The sequence below is a fragment of the Monodelphis domestica genome, chromosome 7, assembly GCF_027887165.1.
Source record: "Monodelphis domestica isolate mMonDom1 chromosome 7, mMonDom1.pri, whole genome shotgun sequence".
In the NCBI taxonomy this organism is placed as follows: domain Eukaryota; kingdom Metazoa; phylum Chordata; class Mammalia; order Didelphimorphia; family Didelphidae; genus Monodelphis; species Monodelphis domestica.
The window spans coordinates 77,453,287-77,476,377 of record NC_077233.1 but is presented as its reverse complement, the minus strand read 5'-3'; the positions used below and the strand labels follow the sequence as shown (position 1 = coordinate 77,476,377).

The 23,091-nt window shown below is 36.2% G+C and overlaps 1 protein-coding gene across 15 annotated transcripts in view; it reads left to right on the top strand.

Annotated features, from left to right (window-relative positions):
* IKZF1 (IKAROS family zinc finger 1) overlaps positions 1-23,091 on the top strand; it is a 127,913-nt gene that overhangs the window by 10,393 nt on the left and 94,429 nt on the right. For all 15 annotated transcript variants that reach the window (XM_056804855.1, XM_007500409.3, XM_007500406.3 and 12 more), the window contains exon 2: positions 6,712-6,765. In XM_056804855.1, the coding sequence (XP_056660833.1) occupies positions 6,712-6,765 (54 nt within the window). The remainder of the gene's footprint in view (positions 1-6,711; positions 6,766-23,091) is intronic.

Here is a 23,091-nt window from a genome sequence, read left to right as displayed (position 1 = left end):
GAAGCAATACTAAAATTGATGTATCCCAAGTGACTTAAGTTATCTAGAAAAAAGTGGAGGAAGTAGAACCATTAAAAATAGCTGACATTTTAATACATTTTTTCATTTGCAAAGTACTTTGAATCTAGTATTCCAGTTTATCCTCATCACAAACTGGTAAAATAATAAATTTATTGTTTTTTTTCCATATCATAGAGGATAAACTGAGGCAAAGTCAGGTATAGTGACCTGCTGGTATTCCTGAAACTAGTGTCAAATATGGAAATTCACACCAGGTCGTACTGACTTGAGTTCTCTACTCTTTGTAATACTGTGATATTCACCATTCCAGTGGAGCCATTTTGTAAAGATTTCTAAAGCTTTGTTTCTTTTCTGGAAACTTCAATCTGTGAGTCATCTCTCTCCAGTTCACTTTAAAAGAGATCATCATTTGGCCATTATCAGACTCTTCTTTACCAAAAAGTCATTTAAACAATGGCTTTGAGCCATACTTCCAGAAAGTTTTAGAAATTCCTTCTAATCCTCTAACATAGCATTTCACACTCATGGAAAAATTTTTTAAAGCCAACGCAGGAAGTATCTATGTGGCTCAGTGGATTGAAACTCAGGCCTAGAGATGGGAGGCTCTGGATTCAAATTTGACCTCAGACACTTCCTGGCTGCATGACCCTGGACAAGTCATTTAAACCCCATTGCCTAGCCTTTACCACTCTTCTGCCTTGGAACCAATACACAATATTGATTCTAAGATAGAAGGTGAGAGTTGTTCTTTTTTTTAAGCCAATGCACAATTATATGTTTAAATTGTATGCCCTCTAGAAGAAAGCCAAGTGGTAAATTGTAATGTCAGAATAACCTATTTCCACTTTTCAATTCTTCGTTTCAACATGAAAAGAAAATCTGACCAGCAAAACAGAATTCCTTACTTTTCAGTTCAATCCTTGTTTTCCATCACTTTTCCTACTAGTTAGTAATGCTTTGCAAAATAAGAGTAAAAATGTGAAGACAAGGAGCTATCTGAAAATTCAAAAGAATCTGAAATTAAACAGAAGGACTACATGGTTTTGTGTGTTCTAAGAACCTTTTGACCAAATTGTCATGAAAATTGATATGGATTTCTTTTCAAGATACCATTAAATCCTTTCTTTCCTTCAGAAATATAGAATAATTCGGTGTTGTGGGAGATCTGTGGGAAAAAAATTTACCACTACAATAAGGAAGGAAAAACTTGCTTAGCTACAAAAATAATGAGATTTTATTGAAAAATCCTGGGTTCAAAGATACCTTAAGTATAATATGATGTTACTGTTGTTATCTGCAGAGGATTGGAAATTTTTCCAAACTCCATTCAAATGCATCATGTTATGTCAAAGGAGAGTATCAATTAGTTGACTCTCAAAGAATTATAACAAATTATATATAAATGTATAGTGCATCAAGATTTGCAAAGCCTTTAGATAAGTTTTCTTTATTTTATCCCCACAACAACCCCATAAAAGAAGTAGCACAGGATGTTTAACACTATTTTCCATAAGAAAATTCATATTAGAGAGGAGAAATAGCTTTCCCAGGGAAAAATGAGTATGGTAGGATTTGAACTTCGTTCTTTCCAACTCCCAGGCCATTGTGTCCTGCAGGCTAGCTTTCAAGTATCTAGAACCTAACAGAAGTTCTCTGATTGGGATTACATCCTGTAAACATTGCAATTCTCAAAAATGAATGAAATAATTATAAGTGATCTCTGTCGGTTATTATAACAAACTGGGCTGAACCTCCACTAGACAATAATTTTTATGGTATAGTGAACACTATAATGCTACATTTTAGTTTAGTTCACTTTAGCAAACACTAAGCTTACCATGTGAGAAGCCTTTTTTCCTGGAGTTATCAATCATTAGGTTGTGATCACGTTTAGGTTAGGGATTTTCTTTGGCCTATTTTTGTATACTCAGTCAGGGCTCAGCACAGCGCCTGGCACATAGTAGGTACTTAATAAATATTTATTGATTTATTAATTGAGAATGAAGAAACATGAAATAGACAGGCTTCAGGGAGTAAATGCTCTTGAGGACTAATAAGTTAAATATAGCGATAATGGACAAAAATTAAAATATTAAAATGAGAGATTTCATCACAAAATTGAGAGTTAAGGAGAGACCACTTGTAGCTGTGTTTTGCAGGTAGGGTGGTGATTAGAGAAGGCTTCTTGAAAGCAAAAGGACTTGAAAGAAGAGAAAGCTATTTAGCATGAGAAGATAGAGACAGAAAACCTTTCTGGGCATGGAAGACAGTGTACTTAGGGACTGGGCAACAAAACAGGATGGAGAGTGCATTTCTTTTTAAAAATATCCCATAATTCAAACTGTGTGATAATGCGTGTTAAACTGTTAAAAAAGAACTTATTTTAATTGCAAGGTGAATATTTTTAATAGAATTACATGAGGAAAATAACAGTTCATGGATGAGGAAGAGAGTAAGCAGAAGTCTAAAGAAAGTAGTGAGAAACATTGCCCTGAGTTCCAGTTTCAGCTTCTGACAGTGCCAGGCTCTACACTAGGGAAATTCTCAGTCCCACAAATGTGCATACATTGGATCAAGCTCTATTTTGACAATAGCAGAATGAGGCTAGCCTAGCCTAGTAAGGTGTTGCAGGGAAATGCAGTTTCAAGCAGTTCGCACGCTCAATACCAACGGAAGTTTCTTTGGTCTGTTTTGAGCTCCTTGAGAGAAATGACTGTTGTTTGTTGCTGTTGTTGTTGTTTTGCCATTCTTATATCCTCGGTATTTGACACTCTCCCTAGCAAATTGCTGAGTAAATGCTATTTGACGGACCCATGCTTTCAAAGAGATGAAAGGAACATAAGGAAAAATTGTCCAGGCTTTGATCTTGGAAACAAAAACTAGTCAGGGAGATTAGAGATTTCTAGCTCTTTGCAGTTCTCTTAGTTCTCTAAGATAGAGAGAGGAAGGGAATAGAGGAGGGGAGAATATTGCAGAACACTTACTGAATTTAAAACCAGTTCTGAATAGGAAGGGAGCTAGAATGGGAGTGTGAGATTCCTGGGCGCCCAGTATTAAAGGCCATACACTTATTTTGGGTCTCTCTCTCTTTTCATGTCTCAGTTGCTTGTATTTTGTTTCTTCCTGTCTCTCCATTGTTCTTCCTCTTCCCTCTTCTTTCCCTAGAGTCTTTGAGTTTACTGAATAAAATTAAATATCCCTGAAGTAGAGTCCTAGTAGAATAGTAAGATAATTTTACTTTGCGTTGATCTAAACAAAACAGTCAAAATTGACAGGATATACACATGCATTTGTTTTCTACTGACACTTTCTAAGCTGAATCTATTTCTCATTGTAGAATGGAGATTACTGCTTACTCTTTAACAGTAATAAAGCAGTTCATGGCTCCCCCACTGAACTGTAAACTCCCAGAGGGCAGGGACCCTTTCTGCTTTTCTTTGTACTTCCAGTGTCTACCATATTGTAAGCTTTTTAATAAGTATTGACTAAAATATCAGAGGAAGAACTTCACATTATTATTTATGACTTTTCCCATGAATTTATTATCACTCAGATCATTTTGTTAAAATGTCAATAGAAAATTAAAAAATGGAAAGGTCTTTTTCATTCTGTTAGTTTCTTGAGATAGTATTTTCCTTTAAATCCTGATGTGGATTTTTTAGCAGAATTATGTGGATTTAGACTTGGAGTTTCTTCTTTATATTCTGTAGCCATTGTTAGCTTCTCCTACTATACAACATCCAGTAAATTGTAGGTCTTTCTCAGAGTGCCCAAGATAGTGCCTAAACACAGCCATAACGTGTTGAGAAAATGTTTGTCGGAATCAACCAACTGATCATAGTCTCACAGTATAAGAACTCTCCTTTACACAAAGCACAGTTCCTTCCCCCTGAAGACTTCTTTCCCTATCTTCTCCCAACGAAAACACCAAAATGACTTCTTTTTCAGCAAAAAAGAAATAAAACATGCAAATTTCAAGTTTGGGGAAAACTTAGGGGAAATGAAAATTTACTTCCATGTGACATCAGATTGATCTGAATTCAACTTGAGTTGACATAAGGAAACAATGCATTGATTTCCCAGAGACAAGTTTATCAGCAATAAGAAACTTGGGTGGTTGAATTTTAGCTAGGAAAAAAAAAGCCAAATAGAACATGACTTTGTGTGCAGTATTTATTAACAGAATATAATAATCGTGAATTAACATAATGTCACTATAGTAGTGGCCCACTATTGGGGACCTCTAGTCATTTCTTGAATAGCAGTTATGTTGTTCCACCATTCCCTCCACATTCTTTACCTAACATCTCATAATCAATGACTTGTATTTGTAAGACAGATGACACCCAATTGGATGAGAACAGAGCAATATTCACTATATTCACTCTTGCTCCTCCCCAAGCACCCCAACATTACCTCATCCAGTGGCCTTAAGAGTTCAGCTAAACCTCATTTAAAAAAATAAAAGACAAAAGCTCCCATGTGTTGAAAGTGTGTATTCGACACATTATGTGTTGAATTGGAAGTTTGTGCCTAGTGCCATGTAGATATTTGAGAAATGAAATGGATGCTTCTTGAAATAAAGATATTTACTAGAGCTTTAAGGAGTTTTTTGGAGGAAGTTGGAGTGGAGGGCTTGGTGAGTGGATGTGACTTGTCCTGCAACATTGCAGCAATTAAGCTGGTGATATTCTGAGATCAAATGATAATATATTACAATAAAATTGTGCTTTGCAAAAATAGCTTTTCCTTCAGAGCAGGAAAGAGCTCTGAACTCCTCAGGGAAAGCATGTTAGCGCTACACAGAAGCTTCAGATGAAGAGTTTTCTGTTTTATTTTAATCTACAACTTTATAATTATTCACTCCGGTATTGAGAGAAGCATTTTTTTCAAAAAGGAGAGCTCCTTAAGACTTTTAAAACATTGCTTTTATGTAATTATACCACGAGCTTTGTTCTTCTGTGTTGCGGATAGTGAGTTGGCTCAGTCGATTTGAGTATTGTGTTCATGAAACCGAGGCCATGGGTTTAATACTACTTAATGTCTGTCCATAAGAGGCATTTAGCTTTGCTCTGTTCCATGGTTGCAAATTGTATTCGTAGGTGTATCTGGCTATGCTGGCCTACCTGAAGGCAAGCATAGCGTTGCCTTTCTTCCCTCTACCCCCATCCCCTGACACCTGGCTCAGGTTCTTTGCACATCTAAGGTTGTAGGACTTTTAATGCCATCCAGAATTCCTTACAGATCACATAGATTTCCTTAGGTTGGACTTAATGAGAGAGTGAAGATGGAGTCTTCAGTGCAAATACAACATCACTATGGACAACAATATTACTTGGAACATGTGCCCTACCTCTTCTGAATAAATAAGGAGCAACAAATTTTTTTCTTCCATAAACCATTCAACAAATATTTATTGATCTGCTACATATGTGTCCTTTACTGCCCTAGATACTATGGCAAAAATAGAAGATGGGAAGCATTTTTGTTCCTTCCTAATTGGAAGAGAATTAGACCAACCAGAACATCTACCAGATTAAACTTCTTTGCTGAAAATAGGCCACTACCCTTAAATCTAATCATCTGTGCTAAAGAAACAATTGATTAAGGACCAAGTCAATTCAAACCCAACAGCTAGACTAAGTGTGTGTTAGTAAGAGAACATTTCTCCTCAAAGATTACTTGGATAGGCGACAAAGTGTCAGATTTTGCTAAGGTTATCTTCTTCTGGTTATAAGTTTGTTATCTAAGGAGGTACCACCAGATGCCTTCTACCATAGGCATGGGAGCCCTTCAACTTGCTCTGTGTGAAAACTTTTATTTCTGCCCCCACTGGCCCTTAGTATTTCTCTCCCTGGTGTTTATAGTGACTTGAATCTCCATCTATGGAGCATTAAGTGTTGCAACAAAGGGATAGAAGCTTCCCAATATTTGTCATCCATTCGAGGAGCCAGCCATCTGTTAGCAAAACAGGAAGACTTGGGTTCCTTTTCTCTCCTGGGTTTGTTTCGCTATTTTAGGGAGCTTCACTTCTCCCTACATAGAAGAGCTGGTGGGGTCTGAAGCAAGACTCCTGAAAGAGTGAGGGACAAAGACTGAAGCTGCTATTTTTTTGCCCATCTGCCACGGCTTGAGGTGTATTCATTATTAATGGAGGTAGTGCAGTTGCTGCTCAGATATGCAGCCCTGCCTGCGTAAATGAGACATTCTTCAGCAAATTGCTTCGTTTTTTGATTGCTGATTGTACGCGTGTCACCAAGCTGACTCAAGGTTCATCGATGCATGCTCAGTAAATTAGAAAGAACATAACTATGGATCAGCCAAGAGAATGAATTCTGTGCCTACAATGACCCAGGGCCATTTAATTTTCTGCTTAATTTTGTTGCAGTCAGTTTGCATTTTGGGTTATTATGCAGTAGGAAATTAACAATAAATAACAAATTTGGTCCTCCTGTGCTTGTAATGATATTTTTATAAATCTTTGTAATGCTGTTTTTAAAAGGATCAAGGTCTGTGCCAGTCTGATACCCCAGCAAGTATGTGAAGAGGGAAATAAAGAGGAAAATACATTATTCCTGCCAGATAACGTTGTTGTTAAATAGCTAAGATTTTCATTCTTTCTCTTTTTCTCTTCTCTCTTTTATTTTTAGGATTTTGCTTTAACTTAAAATCTCTTTCTCTCTTTCTCAGATAACCTGAGGAAAATGGAAACGGATGAAGCTCAAGACATGTCCCAAGTTTCAGGTGAGATCCTTATAAAGATGCAGGTATGGGGGAAACCATTGGTTCTGGTCAATCAATGAGTTACCACAACCCTAATTATAATGCTTATTTAGGAACAGGAGACAACCTTCAAAGAATTAAACTGTCACTTGGCTTCAATCTAGAAGAATTTATTAATTCCCTACTATGTGCCAGCCATATAGGCTCTGAGGATGAAAGAACAAAGAATGAAACAATATTTACTTGTAGTGGGCACAATTATTCTAGTTTGAGAAAAGTTAACAGATAAAGAACTGTGATGAAAATTAGTTCTTTTGTGAAATCTGAAACTAACAGGGGAAGAGGGAAATACATGTTTTTTATTCTTGTAAAGAAATATCTAATTGTCACATAATGGTCATAGGACAAAGAAACACCACGTCATAATAACAGTAGTTTTCAAAACATCATCGAAAGGATAAAGGATAAAATTCTGGAAGGACACCAAAAGTTGTAGAATAGAAATTGTTCTTTGTTTGGAAGACTCCTTTTGCATCATTCTGAGCCTTTTGTGGAAAAGGCTCATCTCTTGCCTGGACACTCCAGAGCTGGAGAAATAAGTAATCCAATGATTAGGACTTTTGAGAATTCACTGTCTCTAACTAGATTCCTCCAGGCTCCCAGAGGGCTTCAGAGAGACAGAGGAAGTCATCTAACAGAGCCCACAAAATAAGACTAGCTGAGATGCACCCAATATCTAACAAGCTCTGCAATCAGAGGAACCGTCTGTTTGTCCATTCCTCTCTAGAGGGGCCCAGATGCATCAGCAGGGGTGGCTTCAACTGGCTTTGGTTTTTCAGTTTTCAGTATTTGAGAATGGGCTGCCTTACCTCAGTCAAATTAGAGTCAATCACAGAAGACTGGCCCCTGTCAGTGAATGGCTTATAACTGTCATCTGTGGTTTGGCTATCAGGCTCCAAATTCTATAGTAATTGTTTTGTTTAACTATATTTTGAGCTAGCCTAGTCACTATAATATAATATAAAATATCTTCATAAATATGGCTTAAGCCTGACTAATGGGGGCTGTCCTTTTTAAAAAGCTCTATTTAAAAAGGAGGGGCATTCAAAATGTTATAGAAACACACCCTGAGTACACCAGACTAGATTTGCTGATGTGAACACATACTTTCCTCCTTAGTTGGGCTACAGCTGTCTCGGGGATATCTTTCATGTCCAAAGTACTGGACTACCTTGCCCTAGAAAGGGAAAAGAGTCAAACTGAAAGTTTATCTGTTCCCAACCTTATCTATAAAGAAAGTGAAGTCTAAGGGAATTAGATCTGCTCAGTGGCTACTGGATGAGATGTAGAATTACAGATTTTTAGACCTCCCTCATAGAGGAAGGTCTTCACTACTGTTTGTCCCACATGCCTTGAAGTTAATGATAGAATAAAGAGGAAGGGAGTGTTTACAAATTTCCCAGTGACCAAAAAAGGCCACCTTCAGGTCCTTGAAATCTTGTAAAAGATTTCCCTTTCCTCTGCTATTTTTCTAATGTTCCACTTTGAGTGTCTGAGTTGACATCTTGTGGCATGTGTTTGAGTAACATAAAATTCATTTCTGGGTGTAGACTAGAAAATTTAGAACTAGAGGGGACTTTGGAGGCTGACGTTGGTTAAATGACATGTCCATAGTCTCCCCAGCAGCCAGTTTCAGGTATGAGATTTGAACCTGAGTCCCTTGATTTAAGGGCCAGTGCTCTTTGAACATATCCCTTTTATCTTTTATTCTGATATTAGTAACAGTGTTTTCTAGTGGCAATGATCTTTGGAATAGCCAGGTTAACTGCCAATATTCAGATTCTGATTGTGAAAATAGACATTTATTTTTTCCTCTGATTTACCCCACTGTAGCACAATCTTACATGTTCATTTTCAAGATGTTTTAAAAGTTGAAGATGAGAAATTATTTTCCATGACTTTTGTCCAGAAAAAATTCATATTTCTGATCTGAATTCATTTGCCATCTTGACATATGTAATAAAATACTATACATGTTGAAAATATAAAGAAGTAGTTTGGACTTTGCAGTGTAATATTGAATGGTCACAACTAGTTTTAACATACTCCTCCCCTTCCCCCTTTTTCTTTCTCTCTCTCCACATACACACATACATATAGAGTACCTTTAATAATAATCAGGATTAGAATGCTGTGAGGATCAAATGAGAAAACATGATATAAAACACTTTGCAAAAGTTAAAGTGATATAAAAAGTTACGTAAATTGACTGACTTCTTGGATTTTGTGATTTTTTTCCAGTTGAAATAGAAATAGAAAGTATCATACTTTTTTCCCAGTGAAAGTTTTACTTGGAGCAAATGGGAAAATGCTGTATTCAATAGTTCAATATAAGCCATCAGAAAGCATTTCAAATCTATAACACGGAATTTTTTCTTTTCTTTTAAAAATTTGTTTATTTGTTACATTAAAACTCTCTTGTATCTTCTTCCTTCCTTCACCTCCCCAATTAGAAAAAAATATCATGTGACAAAAGATATATGTATATATAAAGCTATGTCTTGCTTATTTCTTTTATCAGTTCTTTCTCTGAAGGTGGACATAAATGACAGCAGAAATTATGGATAATATATACACTATTCTTTTCTCACAAATTCTTTAATCTCTTCCCACAAAATGCAGGGATGATAGCTGCCTTTATCTAGGTTTAGTTTTTTTGATAGTGTGAGAAATTCTGATTTGAAGTAATTTCAACCAGTTTTTAAAAACTACTTCACTGCCATGTATTCTGGGTCATCTGGTGATGTGTACCCTAGTAGAACCTTTGTCAAAAGAATTAGAATCCTTTCAGAAAGGGAGGAGATACAAGAAAAAGATATTAGAAGGAGCACTGTATTTGGAGTTAGGTGACTTGGGTTCTAAATCCTAGCTCAGCCTCTTACTACCAAAGTGACCTGAGGAAACCTTTTCTGGGACTCAGTTTCCTAATCTGTAAAATAAAGAAATTGGATGAGATGATCTCTTCTACTTAGAAGGTGCTAAAAACACATAGCAAAACCAGAAGAGAATTATAATTTCATTTAGTTCACATAACAATGACTTTCCATAAGAGACTTTCTTTATGGCTATTAATCCCCCCAAATATACTCTTATACATATCCATTTTTTGCATGTACTTTTGTTTATCCTAATTCCTTGTCTTTTTTCTATCCTTATCTTATGAAAATAATAAAGGTCTCCACAAGGAGGGTCAGTTAACCAGTGCTTATTGAGTGCCTGTTCTATGTGAGGCACTGTGCCTGGCTCTGGAAAGATTTTAGGATTTAGAGATTACATTAGCCTTTCTTGTGTTGAACCTCCTCATTTCGCAGATGAGGTTCAGAGCAGAGTAATAACTTGCTTTTAGGCCACACAGGGAGACCACTAGTTAGTTAGTAGGAGAACTGGGATGCTGACCTAAGCCTTCTTACTCTAAATTGTATTCTTTCAAGAACATAAAGCACATGCTTGCTTTCCTCAGGTAGGCTACAAGGTAATAGGAGAGATTAGACATACGCTCATCAAACACATTCGTGCTTCTTTCAGAGATTTTACACAATCAAGATAACACTTTTAAAATTTTGTTTACCTTATGAAAAGCATTATTCAGTAACAAAGTAAGACTTCATTAATTTGAAGCCTGGTAATTTGAACAGGGTCTAAGATTAAAGGACTTTTCCAGTGTCAATAAGAGAAAGGGCTAATTAAGCAAATTAACTGTGTATGTGAGATTGTTCTGGTGAAGATAAATTATATAAGAAAAATCTGTTTAAAGTATTCCTGAGGGGCAGCTACGTGGCTCAATTTATAGAGAGCCAGGCCTGGAGATGGGAGCTCCTGGGTTCAAGTCTTGCCTCAAATATTCCCCAACTGTATGATGCTGGGCAAGTCATTTGATCTCAATTGCCTATTCATTACTGCTCTTCTACCTTGAAATCAGCACTTGGTATCAATGCTAAGACAGAAAAGAGTTTAAAAAATAAAAACAAAGTGTGCCCGAACATTTTAGAAGCCCATTTGGATATAAATCATTCACAGCTATTGTGACATTAGAAAGTCTATGGGCCTGGGAATTGAAATCATATATTTAGAATTGGAAGGAACTTTAGAGGTCACTGAATTTAATCTACTCATTTTATGGGTGAGGAAACTGAGGCACAGAGTATTAAATGACTTGCACAGAGTCATAAAGCCAGTATAAAACTAATGGCTGGGTTCAAATCCAGGTTTTCCAGACTGCAAGACCAGTGCCTCATCTACTACATCTGATATTTATGAGGTCTGCAACCTTGGTCAAGTCCCTTGATCTTTTTGACCCTGAAATTCCTAATTATTCCAGAAGGATAGTAATATTTGTATCACTTTGCATAAGGCTTGTCAATGTTACAAATATTAAAGCAGTGTTTAATATAAGTTATTACTTATTTTGATCTATTATTTCTATATTTTGCCCATTTGTAAAGAATATGTATTAGAAAGTAATAAAAATTTTTACAAACCTATATTAGACTCTTCTTGAATGTAGACCTGAATTTTTCACTCTTGATTTTTGTAAAATCCATGTTACTATTGAAGTTATTCTAGACATTTTTATAAATATCCATTAAATTATTATTATTTTGGATTCTAAATATGATCATATGTACTCAAACCTCATACATGTTTGTCCTTGTGTGTGTGTGTGTATATATATATATATATATATATATAAATAATTTGTAAACATAATGGAAGAAAATAAATATTGGTGTGAAATAAGCAAAGCAGCAATATGTGTAATAAATTCAACTAATTCAATCATTTTAACTCTTTTATCAGTTATAAAATTATATATATATGTTACATTTTAAATGGAACATTTGCCAAATTTTTGTCATTTTATTCATTCTGTTCAAACTTTTGATATCATTTCATCATAAAAGTTTTGAAAGTACTAAAGATTGAAATGTTCAGTTACAGTATATGACGTTAGATATTTAAATAGTCTCTGGAGTAACATATTTGCCACCAAGATAGCCACACTTACTAAAAATAACAGTAGCTTGCATGATGGTACAGCTTAGATCAGCTACTTTCTACCTGCTTGACCTTGGGCAAGCCACTTCCCCTCCTGGGGCATCAGTTTCCTCATCTGTAAAGTGAGGGGGTTGGACTAAAAATGACTCCTAAGCACCACCCTCAATAATAAATCTTGATATTTCACATGACTGTGATAACAAGCTCAACCCTGGTGAATGTAATTAAAAGGTACAACCACGAAAGCATATTTTTTTTTATCATCTGAGATCTGTCACCGAACTGGTTATTGCTGTAGTATAAGTACTAGCACAGGACAAATGTGACTTCTTCATAGGCACAATCTCCGAAGGTGCTAACTGAAAAGGAGATGAGGACCCATGAGGGACTTAGATCATCAGACCTTTGAATTATTTAAAACTGAGCATGCCATGCTCAGAAGAATAACTGTGAAAAGAGTGTAATGCTATTGTTACTACCTTAAAGGTTTTCCCCAACCCTGATGTCTGCCATTCAGAGACCTTCCATCCAAGTATACTCTAGGCTTCTTCAAGTTTGGGGCAGTCTTCATTTGTAGGGGTTGAGGATTGTTTCTTTTTAATTTCCATGTCAGTCTCTAGCACAGTTTTCTGGATACAGAGAGGGCTGCATAGATGTTTGTTAAACTGAATACTTCAGTTCTTACTCTCCTATCCCTCACTAGATTTAAGCTCCTTACAGGGTTTAAGGCTTTGAAGATGTTTAAATTTTGTCTTTGGATGCCCAGTGCATAATATATAGTAAATGGCATATAGTAAATGCTTCATGAATGCTCATTTTTTGGTTGATTGATTACTATCACCTTATTCCTCTCAACCTCCTGAGTTATAACCGATCTCTTCCTCTCTGAACTCCTATAGCACTTATCTATACCATATATGTGTGTATGTGCGTAGCACTTATATATAATACATATGTGGTAGTAATACCTTTTTTTCTTTTAATTATTTTGTATGTCTTATTTCCTTAACTAGATTGTACATTCCTGAAGCATTCTTACACGTAGGCTCCATCCTTCACCCAGCTGCCAAAATATTTTCCTGAAGCATAGATGTAATGATACAACTCTTCTGCTTAGAAATCATTAAGTGGCTTCCTACTGCTTCTAGGATAAATATAAAATCCTTAGCAAATAGAAGAGAAACCTTGAAGGCAAGTAGTGTGTCATTTTTGCCTTTATATTCCCATCACCTAGTATGGTGCCTGGAACACAGGTGCTACCAAATAAATGCTTTATTGATTAAATTCCGTATAATGGGGCTCCAACTTTTTCTGCCTTTATGTTACTCCTCTTCATACATTTTAACTTTGTTTTAGGTAAACTGGACCACTAGCTGTTCCATGAAATTGCCATGCTAATTACAAGCTTTGTCCCCTCAGATAAGACATTAAGTGGGAATGGACTTTCTCTTCATCTCTACCTATGATAAGCTTTCTCTTCCTTCAACATCCAGCTTATGTGTCATCTTTTCTATAAAGCCTTCCCTTAAATCCTTTACTAAAAATGCCCTCTTGTTCAAATTTTCTGAGAAAAATAACTCATTGCCTCTTTTACCCATAATACCCTTTTTGTATACCTATTACATTCTCCTCTCAACCCTGGTAGAATATAAACTCCCTGAGGACAGAGAAAGATCTGGAATCAGAGGTCTGGACTTAAAAGCCTACAGGTGACATTTATATGTGACATTTCCTAGGCAAACCGCCTAATTACTCTGAGCCTCAGCTTTCTTATTTGTAGAAAGAGGAATAGAACAAGAATCACTAAATGGTCTTTGAGGTAACTTCCAATTCTAAATCTATGCTATTAAGAATCCATGACTTGTTTTTTTTTTGTTCCCAGAGCCTAGCACAGTGTTTTGTTGTACGGATTTTCTTTTTCAATTGGAGTGAGGTTGGGAGAGAGAAAATCGATATCTATTATTTTTAAAATACTTTAAAAAATAGAGGCATTGAGGGTAAGGCAGAGCTTATAGATGTGGAATTTGCATACGCTTTCAAATGAGGGTCCTGTATCATTTGTTTTCCTTAATTGTTGTGTTTTATTATAAAAGAGCTTTGCCAAAGTGGAAGTAACTTGGTGATTTTTAAAATAATTTAACTAAGCACATAAATAAAAAGTTACATAATGGACATTTAATAAATGCTAGGTTTCTTTTTCATTTCCTAGAAGTGTCTTCCATATTAGTTGAAACTAAATAAATCTCTTTCGTTTAGTGAATCTGTAAAGATATTGGTAAGATGGCATTATCTTGCACTGTTTCTAAGAATTCATGTATTTATCAGCAGAATTTAGAAGTGAAAAATGAAATATGAATAATATGTATCCATAACACAGGGGAGAGCTCTTAAAAGAAACCTTTGTAACTCACCTGCTAGCACAGCTCCTACTGTATCATTCTGTCATGCAAACTACATGTAACTGCATCAGGCAATGAATTGCCTCATATGAAGAATCAGAAAAGAGGAGACTTGGTGACATGCTATTAGAGGAAAATTTATAAATTGAATTTCCTCTTTCAGAGGAAGATACAGAATTTAATTGCAGTCCAAACTAATTTTAGTTATTTAATGGAATTCTATTAACGTCACATTTACCTGGAGTATTCTTCTGGCCTTTTGCTGGCTGGTGAATTTGATGGGACACCACTTTTTGGCTTCTCAAATGATTCCTTGCATCAGCAAAGAAATCTGAAGGGTGAGCCTCAGCACCTGGAATAATCACATAAAAGGCTGAATGTGAGTACCTCATTTCTGAACCAGTAATGAAACCAACTTAAGGAAGGGGATGAAACCCTTCAGGGGAATCAGGTGCTTTCCTTAAACTCTCAAGATGTTAGACTAGGCAGTTGATTGTAGTATTGTCGTTCAGTCATGGGTGACTTTTTGTGATCCCATGGACCATAGCTATCCAAGGGGTTTTCTTGGCAAGGATGCCACATCCTTCTCCAGTGAATCCAGTGGATCCTTTTGTAGTGTGGTCTAGTGAGAAACAAATCGATCTAGGAAGTAGAAGTATCTGAACTGAACTTCCAAGCCTATTACTTTGTTGTATGCCATGTCATGTAACTGCTCTGAGCCTTAATTTCCTCATCTACAAAGTGGATATATCTAGAATTTCATTACCTTCCTCACAGGGTAGTTGTGTGGAGGGAGCTTGATAAATCTTAAAGCCCAATGTAGATATAATCTGGGACTATTTCAGCAAGTTGCTTTCTCTGAAGATCCAGAAGTATATCTAACAATGCAATCCATCAGTATTTGCCTTTATATGTGGGTTGTGCACACTGAGAATAATTTTTCATCTCCCCCCTTCTCCTTAGTATCTCTACTGCTAACTGAATTTCCTATTGATCAAGTCTGGCCCATGGTACATTAGAACCATCACCCCCACTGTTTTCCATTATTCCCCTTGGGCTTGTGGTGTGTGCTTTCCCTGTATAGTGTGGATAAAAGTGTTGAGACTTAGCTACAGTGACACTTAAGGGGTAACATTTAATTAAAGGTAGGGAACCCTACTGGAATGAAGTGCCACTTAAAAATCAGAACCCATGGTCTAGACATGATTGGTTGTGTCTGACTATGCCTCAGGATAAATGACTTAATTACATTGAAATAATAACAACAAAAAGTTCATTTGGAGGAATTCGAAGGATCAACTGACCATGAGGAGAGACTCCCTTTACTTGGCACTCTCAAATTCTTATTAGTATATCTGCCTTGCTTGATCCATCATTATTTAAAGTGTCTTGGAATTTTTTTTTAAATAGCTAAAAGTCTTGATAATGAACAACAGTAGGAAGAAAGTAATGTGTCCAGTAGAGATAGATTAGTAATCCAAAACATAATGTTGCTTAGTGTGTGTTTGTATATTTACAGATGGTTTTATATATCAAAGTCTTTCAGACTTTGTAGAAGTTGAAATCTAGTAATGGGTAGAGAATTAAGATGATAGAATCTCAGGGTTGAAAGGGACACCAGAGGTCATTTAGTAGTATAAATAGAATGATATTTATACCTGATCTTTTAAGAAGTGCTCTTCTACAATATCTTCCTAAATAGTCTTCTACTGTCTTTACTAAGGCCTCCTTAGGAGAAGAACCCTCTGTACTTTCAAATAAGCCATGCCACTTTTGGACAGCTCTAATTGTTAGGGAGATGTTTTTTTTTTCTTTTATAATTAATAAAAAACCTTCCTCTTGGCAATTTCCACCCATTATTTCTATTTCTGCCTCCTGAAACCAAGCAGGACAAGTCTTTTAGATGATGGCTTTTTAACACTAGAAGACTAGGAACCTTAAAATTGACACAAGATCATTTCATTGGGTATGTTATTTTGCAGCATTAGGTGCTGGCAGAATTAAAAGACTTCAGTCTTTTCAGTACCAGACTAAGTATATTTTTGTTGTCCTAGAAGCAGTATGGAAGCACTGAAGATTTTTGAGCAGGATAATGACATGTTTGGACATGTGCTTTTGGAAAGTTATTTTGACAGCTATGTAGATAGAATCTGGAAGAAGGGAGATCAGTTATGAGAATGTCACAATAATCCAGGCATGAGTTAATGAAGGCTTAAAGTAGGATGGTAGACAGTAATTGAGAGAATAATGGCAGTGGAGAGAAGTCCAACAAAAACCAGGTGATTGGATTAGAGGGGCAAAGAAGAAGAAAAAAAATTGAGAATGACTCTGGGGGGTTGAGAATCTGGGTGACAGGAAAGATGGAGCTGGCCTCCACCAAAATAGAGAAGTTTGATGAAAGGGTAAGTATAGAAGGCAAGATAATAAGTTTGTAGATGTTCAGTTTGAAATTTCTGTAGGACAGTCAAGTGGAAATGTCCAGAAGGAAGGTTGTAGAGCTGAAGTCGGAGAGCAATTAGGGCTCAGATAATGATTGAAGAGTCATCTGCATGGAGATGATCACTGAATCCATTTTGGTTCATGAGATCACAGAGAGAAGGTAGAGACAGAAAAGAGGACTCATGGCAGAGCCTTGGAGGATACCCACTAAAAGAAGAGGGAGATAAAAGTAAAGGGAACTAAGAAATATCAATCAGACAGGTAGGAAGAAAACCAAGAGAGGAGTGCCACAGAGCTAAGGAAGGATAGAGAATCCAGAAGGAGAGGGTAGTCAGCAAGGACAGAATCTGCAAAAAAGAGAAAGAAGGATGAGGACTGAGAAAAGACCATAGGATTTAGCAATTAAGAAATTATTGGGTAACCTTAGAGACATCAGTTTCAGGGTAGTAGTGTGGTCAGAGGCCAGATTGCAAAGTGAAGGGGAGGTGAGGAAGTTGAGGCAAGAAATATAGACTTTTTTTTCTAGGAGTTTGCCTGAGAAAAGGAAGAGATAAAGGATGATAAGAGACTTTCCCTCTTACTAGCTATGTGACCAAATCATCCAGCAACTGAGTCTCAGTCTCCTTTTCTGTAAGATGAGGATATTATTACCTATGCCACCTATCTCCCAAGGTTATAATGCCATCAACATTGGATTTTAAGTCAAAAGACCTGGATTAAGAGCTTGGCCAAACCCCTCTCTCATCTCCATTCATTTTAAGCCCCCTTAATTAATATAATAATAAAGTTACTATTATATGACTTAACCCACATCTTTAAATCTCATTTTCTTTATACCTAAAATGAGAGGTTGAACCCAAAGGTTTTTGGGGACACAACATTCTTTGTTATCCTGTGATTATAAAGCAGTTTATAATTTTAAAATGCTAAATATACATAGTGGATGCCCCTCTTGTAGTGGTGATTCTTCAAATGAAAGGACCAAATTACATTTTAGAGACTTCAAGTCTGACTAATTGCTCTCACTCATACTTAAAACTGAGAATTACAGTATTTATCATTTCCCTGGTCTCCTTAAAAACATTGAATCTCACAAGGCTTCAAAACTTAGAACAGTTTTTGCTTACACAGGAAAGATTCATATCTGAGTTGTTGAAGAACCATGAGAACAATTACCTTAGGTGTGATTCCAGAAAAGAAAGAAGGTAGATATTTCCCCTCTACCCTGAAACTTTCCTATTCCTGCTCTCCATATTATTCTCTCCTGCTCTACCTTTCCCATCATCCCTCCTGGAAGATGTGGATTTTCTACTGTTGCCACTTATTTCCTCCTTGCTGCTCCTCAGTGTTTAGTTTATCCTTTATGGAATGGTGCTATCAGCTCCTTTACATTTCTGGGTTATCTGTACCATGGAGCAATTTTATTGTAGCTGTGACTGACAGGGATCTAGTTCTAGGAAGCTCCTGTCATGTACTTCCAGCTCTGGCACTTGTAATTCAGGGTCTCATTGTATAAATGTGAAGAATGGTTTTAACTAAAGGAAGGTGGTCAAATGGTTCCTAGACCTTGCCCTCTTTCTCAGTTTCTGATTTTCCTCAATTTGTGTTGTACTTAAATGATAATTATGAGCTATTCAGCTACTTTTGCTCTTAAGTTCTATTTAAAGAAGGGCCAGTTGCTAAATAAAATGTACATCACAACAAACCTTTAATAACGTAAAAGTATTTTTTAAACCCTTACCTTCCGTCTTGGAGTCAATACTGTGCATTGGCTCCAAGGCAGAAGAGTGGTAAGGGCTAGGCAATGGGGGTCAAGTGACTTGCCCAGGGTCACACAGCTAGGAAGTCGTAAAGGTATTTTTTAATCGACTTTTTCTGGCTTTTTTTCTTTTCCTTAGGAAATTTTCCTACTCCTAAGCCTTCTTTAACAATTCATCTCATTGTGAATGTCCAGATAGACTTAATAATGTTTTCTCCTGAAAATATACCAGTTGTAATTCAGCTAAAAGAATACAAAATAATGTTCTCCATATCCTGGAATATTCAGTGCTTTTCCCTATTTTCATATTCTCAGGTTATTTGACTATTCTAGTTTCAAATATTCTCAGATCATTTGATTATTTTAGTTGAAAATAAATACAGACTCTTTGTGCTTTGTAAAGTTACGATAAGGTGACAATTCTCTTTTATTACCATTTTCATTTTATTATACACAAATAGACTATAAACTCCTCAAGAACAGAATGCATCTTTTGGTGCCAAGTACAGTTTACTGCACTTGTGCTGAAATTTTATTATGTTAAAATAAAATATTATTTTAAAATAAACATATATCATATATATTATTTATGTATCAGATAATTAGGACTACTTGCAGTATTTACCATGATTATATGTCACCAGAAGACCTAAATTGCTTTTATGTAGTGCCAGCCCCTTTAGATGCCAACTAAATTTGCTATTTGTTTCAAGCCAAGAAACCAATCAAATTGATCAAATAATTCATTCCCATGCCTTTCTGTCCTCCCATTTAGAGTGCCCTTCTATTCTTTGCCCATTATTAACGTTACATCTTGTCTGAAGACACTCCAGTTTCAAAAACTAATCCTTCCATTAAAATTGGTAAAATTTTAACAAAATAAAATACAAAGCAACAGAAGAATATGAGCCCTTTACTTGAATGTATGCATTGTTAGAAGGGTGGGTTTAGGGGGTAAGATAATGATGACCATTGCTGGTTTGAAGTACATGCATTTTAATCACCCCAAATTAAATTGCAACTTTTATCATGAAAGAATTCACATAATATCTTCTTAAGGTCAAAAGTTTTAGAGCCTGAAGGGTTCACATTTTACATGTGAGAAAATTGAAACCCAGAAATGACTTGTTCAAGACCATTCAAGCCTAATGGAGGTAGAATTAGAATCCAAGGTATCAGACTTCTCATCCAGTGATCATTCCACTAAACCCTGTTGCCTTCTCCCAAATCTAGCAGTTAATGAAGCATTGGAAATCAACTAGTCCAGCCCCCTCATTTTTACATCAAGGAACTAAGGCTTAAACAGGTTGACTTGCTCAAGGTAACCCAGCTGGTATATGCCAGAGCCAGAACTGGAAGCCATTATATCGTGTTGTTGGCCACTTCTTTTAGGTTTCCTATAATGCCAGCAACTGTGTTATGTCTGTGCAGTAGACACTTAATCAATGCCTTCTGAATGAATGAATGTAAATGGTTTTTTTTCAGGTAAAGTGGTTCTCATTTATATGATTAGACATAACTTTTCTTGTTTTATCATCTCTAAAAGTACAACTGCATATATTCTTGAAATGAACAATTAGACAATTATCTAGACACTTCGATCCAGCAAACTAAGCTTTGAAACATCTATTTTCCTCTCTTCTCTCACCAAACCCTGCATGCCACATACATCATTTTCTGCAGTCCCAGAAATTATTTAGGAAAATCTTATATTTTCTTCTTCAAGTATGATCTAACTCTGATAACCACTTTTATTCACTAAACACAGGATACAATGAATTCAAACCCTTTCTTTACATTAAAACTTTGTTATTATATATTATACCATGAGGAAAGCTATAAAGTGGTGCTGGCCTTGTGCCTTAAGGAAATCACTCCACTCTCTGAGCCTCATTTCTTCTCACCTCTAAAATGAAGGGGTTGAACTAGGTATCTGTTAAGGCCCCTTCTGGCTCAATGTCCTGTCAGCCTGTCTGGAGGAATCTATGACTATGAGTACTGGAAGACTCTCCATTATAATTTCTGAAAATAATAGTCATTGACACATAGTACTTTCTAGTTAATGAATTGCATTCTTCAAAATCCATTCAATAGTGCCAAGCAGACTGCTGCACCCCCAGAGTCCTTGTAGTTGGGGAGGCTGACACTGTTGAATTGCATGATTTCAGAAGTTCTTAATTGCAGTAGGACTACAGAATATGGTGAGCCATTGCATTGGAGGACCATCAGGCTGCCTAAAAAAGGGCATCTAGATGGCTCAGCAGATACTGAACCAAGTCTGGAGATGGCAGATTATTGATTGAAATCTGGCCATGGACTCTTTCTGGTTGTGTTACCCTGGTCAAGTCACTTGAACCCAGTTGCCCAATCCTTACCACTCTTCTACCCTGGAACCCTATTCTAAGACAGAAGCTAGGGTTCTTATTTTTGTTTTTAAGAAGAAGGGCATAATGACCCAGGTTGGGAAAATGGAACAAATTAAAACTTCTTTGCCAATTAATATTGGGATCAGGTCCATGAGAGCTGCTGTACTTCCAAACTAAGTAAAGTAAGGAGACCAAGTCTCAAAAATCAAATCAAATTAAATTCAACAAATGGGCCACCATGAAATAGGCATAACAACTATTGTTTCCTTTTCTGTAGATGAGGAAACTGAGGCCCAGAAGACGAGTGGCTTGTCTAAGGGTAGTCACAGAGTAAGCAAATGGCCAAGCAGCCAGGACTAGAATCTAAGTCATTTGACTTTCTTTTTATTCAAATACATTTTCTTTGCCTTTTAACAACATAGTCCTTTAGCATGAACTTTGAGAAGAGAACTGAGAATATTTTATTACAGTTAAAACTCCAATGTTATGTGCTGCAATGGATGGTGGATTTAAATACTTTAGCTGTAGTTTGTAAATCACAAGAGTGGTTAATGGCTTATTTTGGAGAGACTGTTGTGACATCAGTGATTGACTTCTTCGTTTACTATCTGCTTTTCTACCCTAGAGTTTGAGGAAAGGTCTTTAATTTAAGTGGGTTGTGAAGTATTTAGAGCTTAACTCTGTCTAGCTCAGTACAAGGATAGCACCTCTCTGTCTCAACATTTTAATCTGGATGGATCTAGAATCTCAAAATTTCTAAGTTCAAAGATTGGACAGCCTTAACTCTAGCACATTCCAGAAGTAGGAATTTTCTTCAACACTTGAACCAATGGTCATTAAATCCTTCAGAACTCACTACTTACCAAGGCATGGTTGGACAATCCCAATTTCATTGGTCTTAATTCTGCCCTCTGGGACCAAGCAAAACAAGGTTAACCTCTCTTCCACCAGACATCCCTTCAAGTACTTGAAGGCATCCCTTATGTCTCTTCTGATCATCTTCTCTAGTCTAAACATCTGTAGTTCCTTCAACCGATTCTCTTTTTAGCAAGGTTTTGTATTTTCTCATCATGCTAGTCGACCTCCTTAGAGTGTGTTTTTGCTTGTCTCTGTTCTTCTTAAAATATGATGTGCAGATTGAAAGAGATATGGTATGACCAGGGCACACTGCTCTCTTCCCTCTTTTGTTTGGAAAAGACAAGAGTGCATCGACTGAGCCAACATAAGTTTGCAATACCCTTTTTTGGCCAACACACTCTCCATCCATGATGAGTATGCAACCCATTATGTAGTATCAAGACTTGTATGGCATATAGTAGATTCTTAATATATCAAGTCAACAAGAATTTATTAAATATCTATTACATGCCAAGTCCTGGGCTAAGTATTTTTAATACAAATACAAAAAAAGCTCCCTTCCCTCAAGTTGCTTACAGTCTAATTGAAACAACCAGCTAATAACTAGAAACAAACAAGATATATACAGGATAAGTTGGAAATAATCTAAAAAAACACCACTAACGTTAAGGGAAACCATGAAAGCCTTCTTGCAAAAGGTGGAATTTCAGCAAGGAAGCCAGAAAGTATATGTAAGGAGAAAAAAAAGCATTTCAAGCATAGGTAACATTTAGTGGAAATACAGGTAATTAATTATATCAAGCAAAAAAAAACAGCAAAAATAATAGAGTCATGAAGTTGTATTGTATGTGAGGGAGAGAAAAGTTTGAGACTAGAAAGAGAGAGAGAGAGAGAGAGAGAGAGAGAGAGAGAGAGAGAGAGAGAGAGGAGAGAGAGACACAGAGAGAGACTCAGAGAGAGAAAGAGAGAGAGAGAGAGAGAGCAAGTTTTGAAGGGTTTAAAAAGCATAATAAATGATAATAATAAAATGCTTTTTTGAATGATTAATTAAAATTCCTATTATCTTTTTCACATGATCCAAACAAATATCCATAATTCTATACTTGAGCAACTCGTTTTCAAATCAAGTGTTGAAATTTATCTTTATTGTTTTAATTTTATACAAAACACTTAGTTTATTATTCTAGTCTTTCAGGATGTTGTTTTTTTTATTTCAAATTCTTTTTGAAAATTTATAAAAAATTTTAATGCATTTTATTCCCAGATATCCCAGTCCCTCTCTTTCCTCCCTGCACCATAGAAGGTATCACCTGACAAAATTATGCTGGTGTTTCTATTTATCCATCTGTTCTCTGGAGGTGGACATTCACAAATTAATCTTCAAATATTAATTCTGAAGCTGTATATAATGTTTTCTTGGTTCTACTTGTTTCATTCTTCATTATTTCATGTAGATATTTCCAAGCTTTTT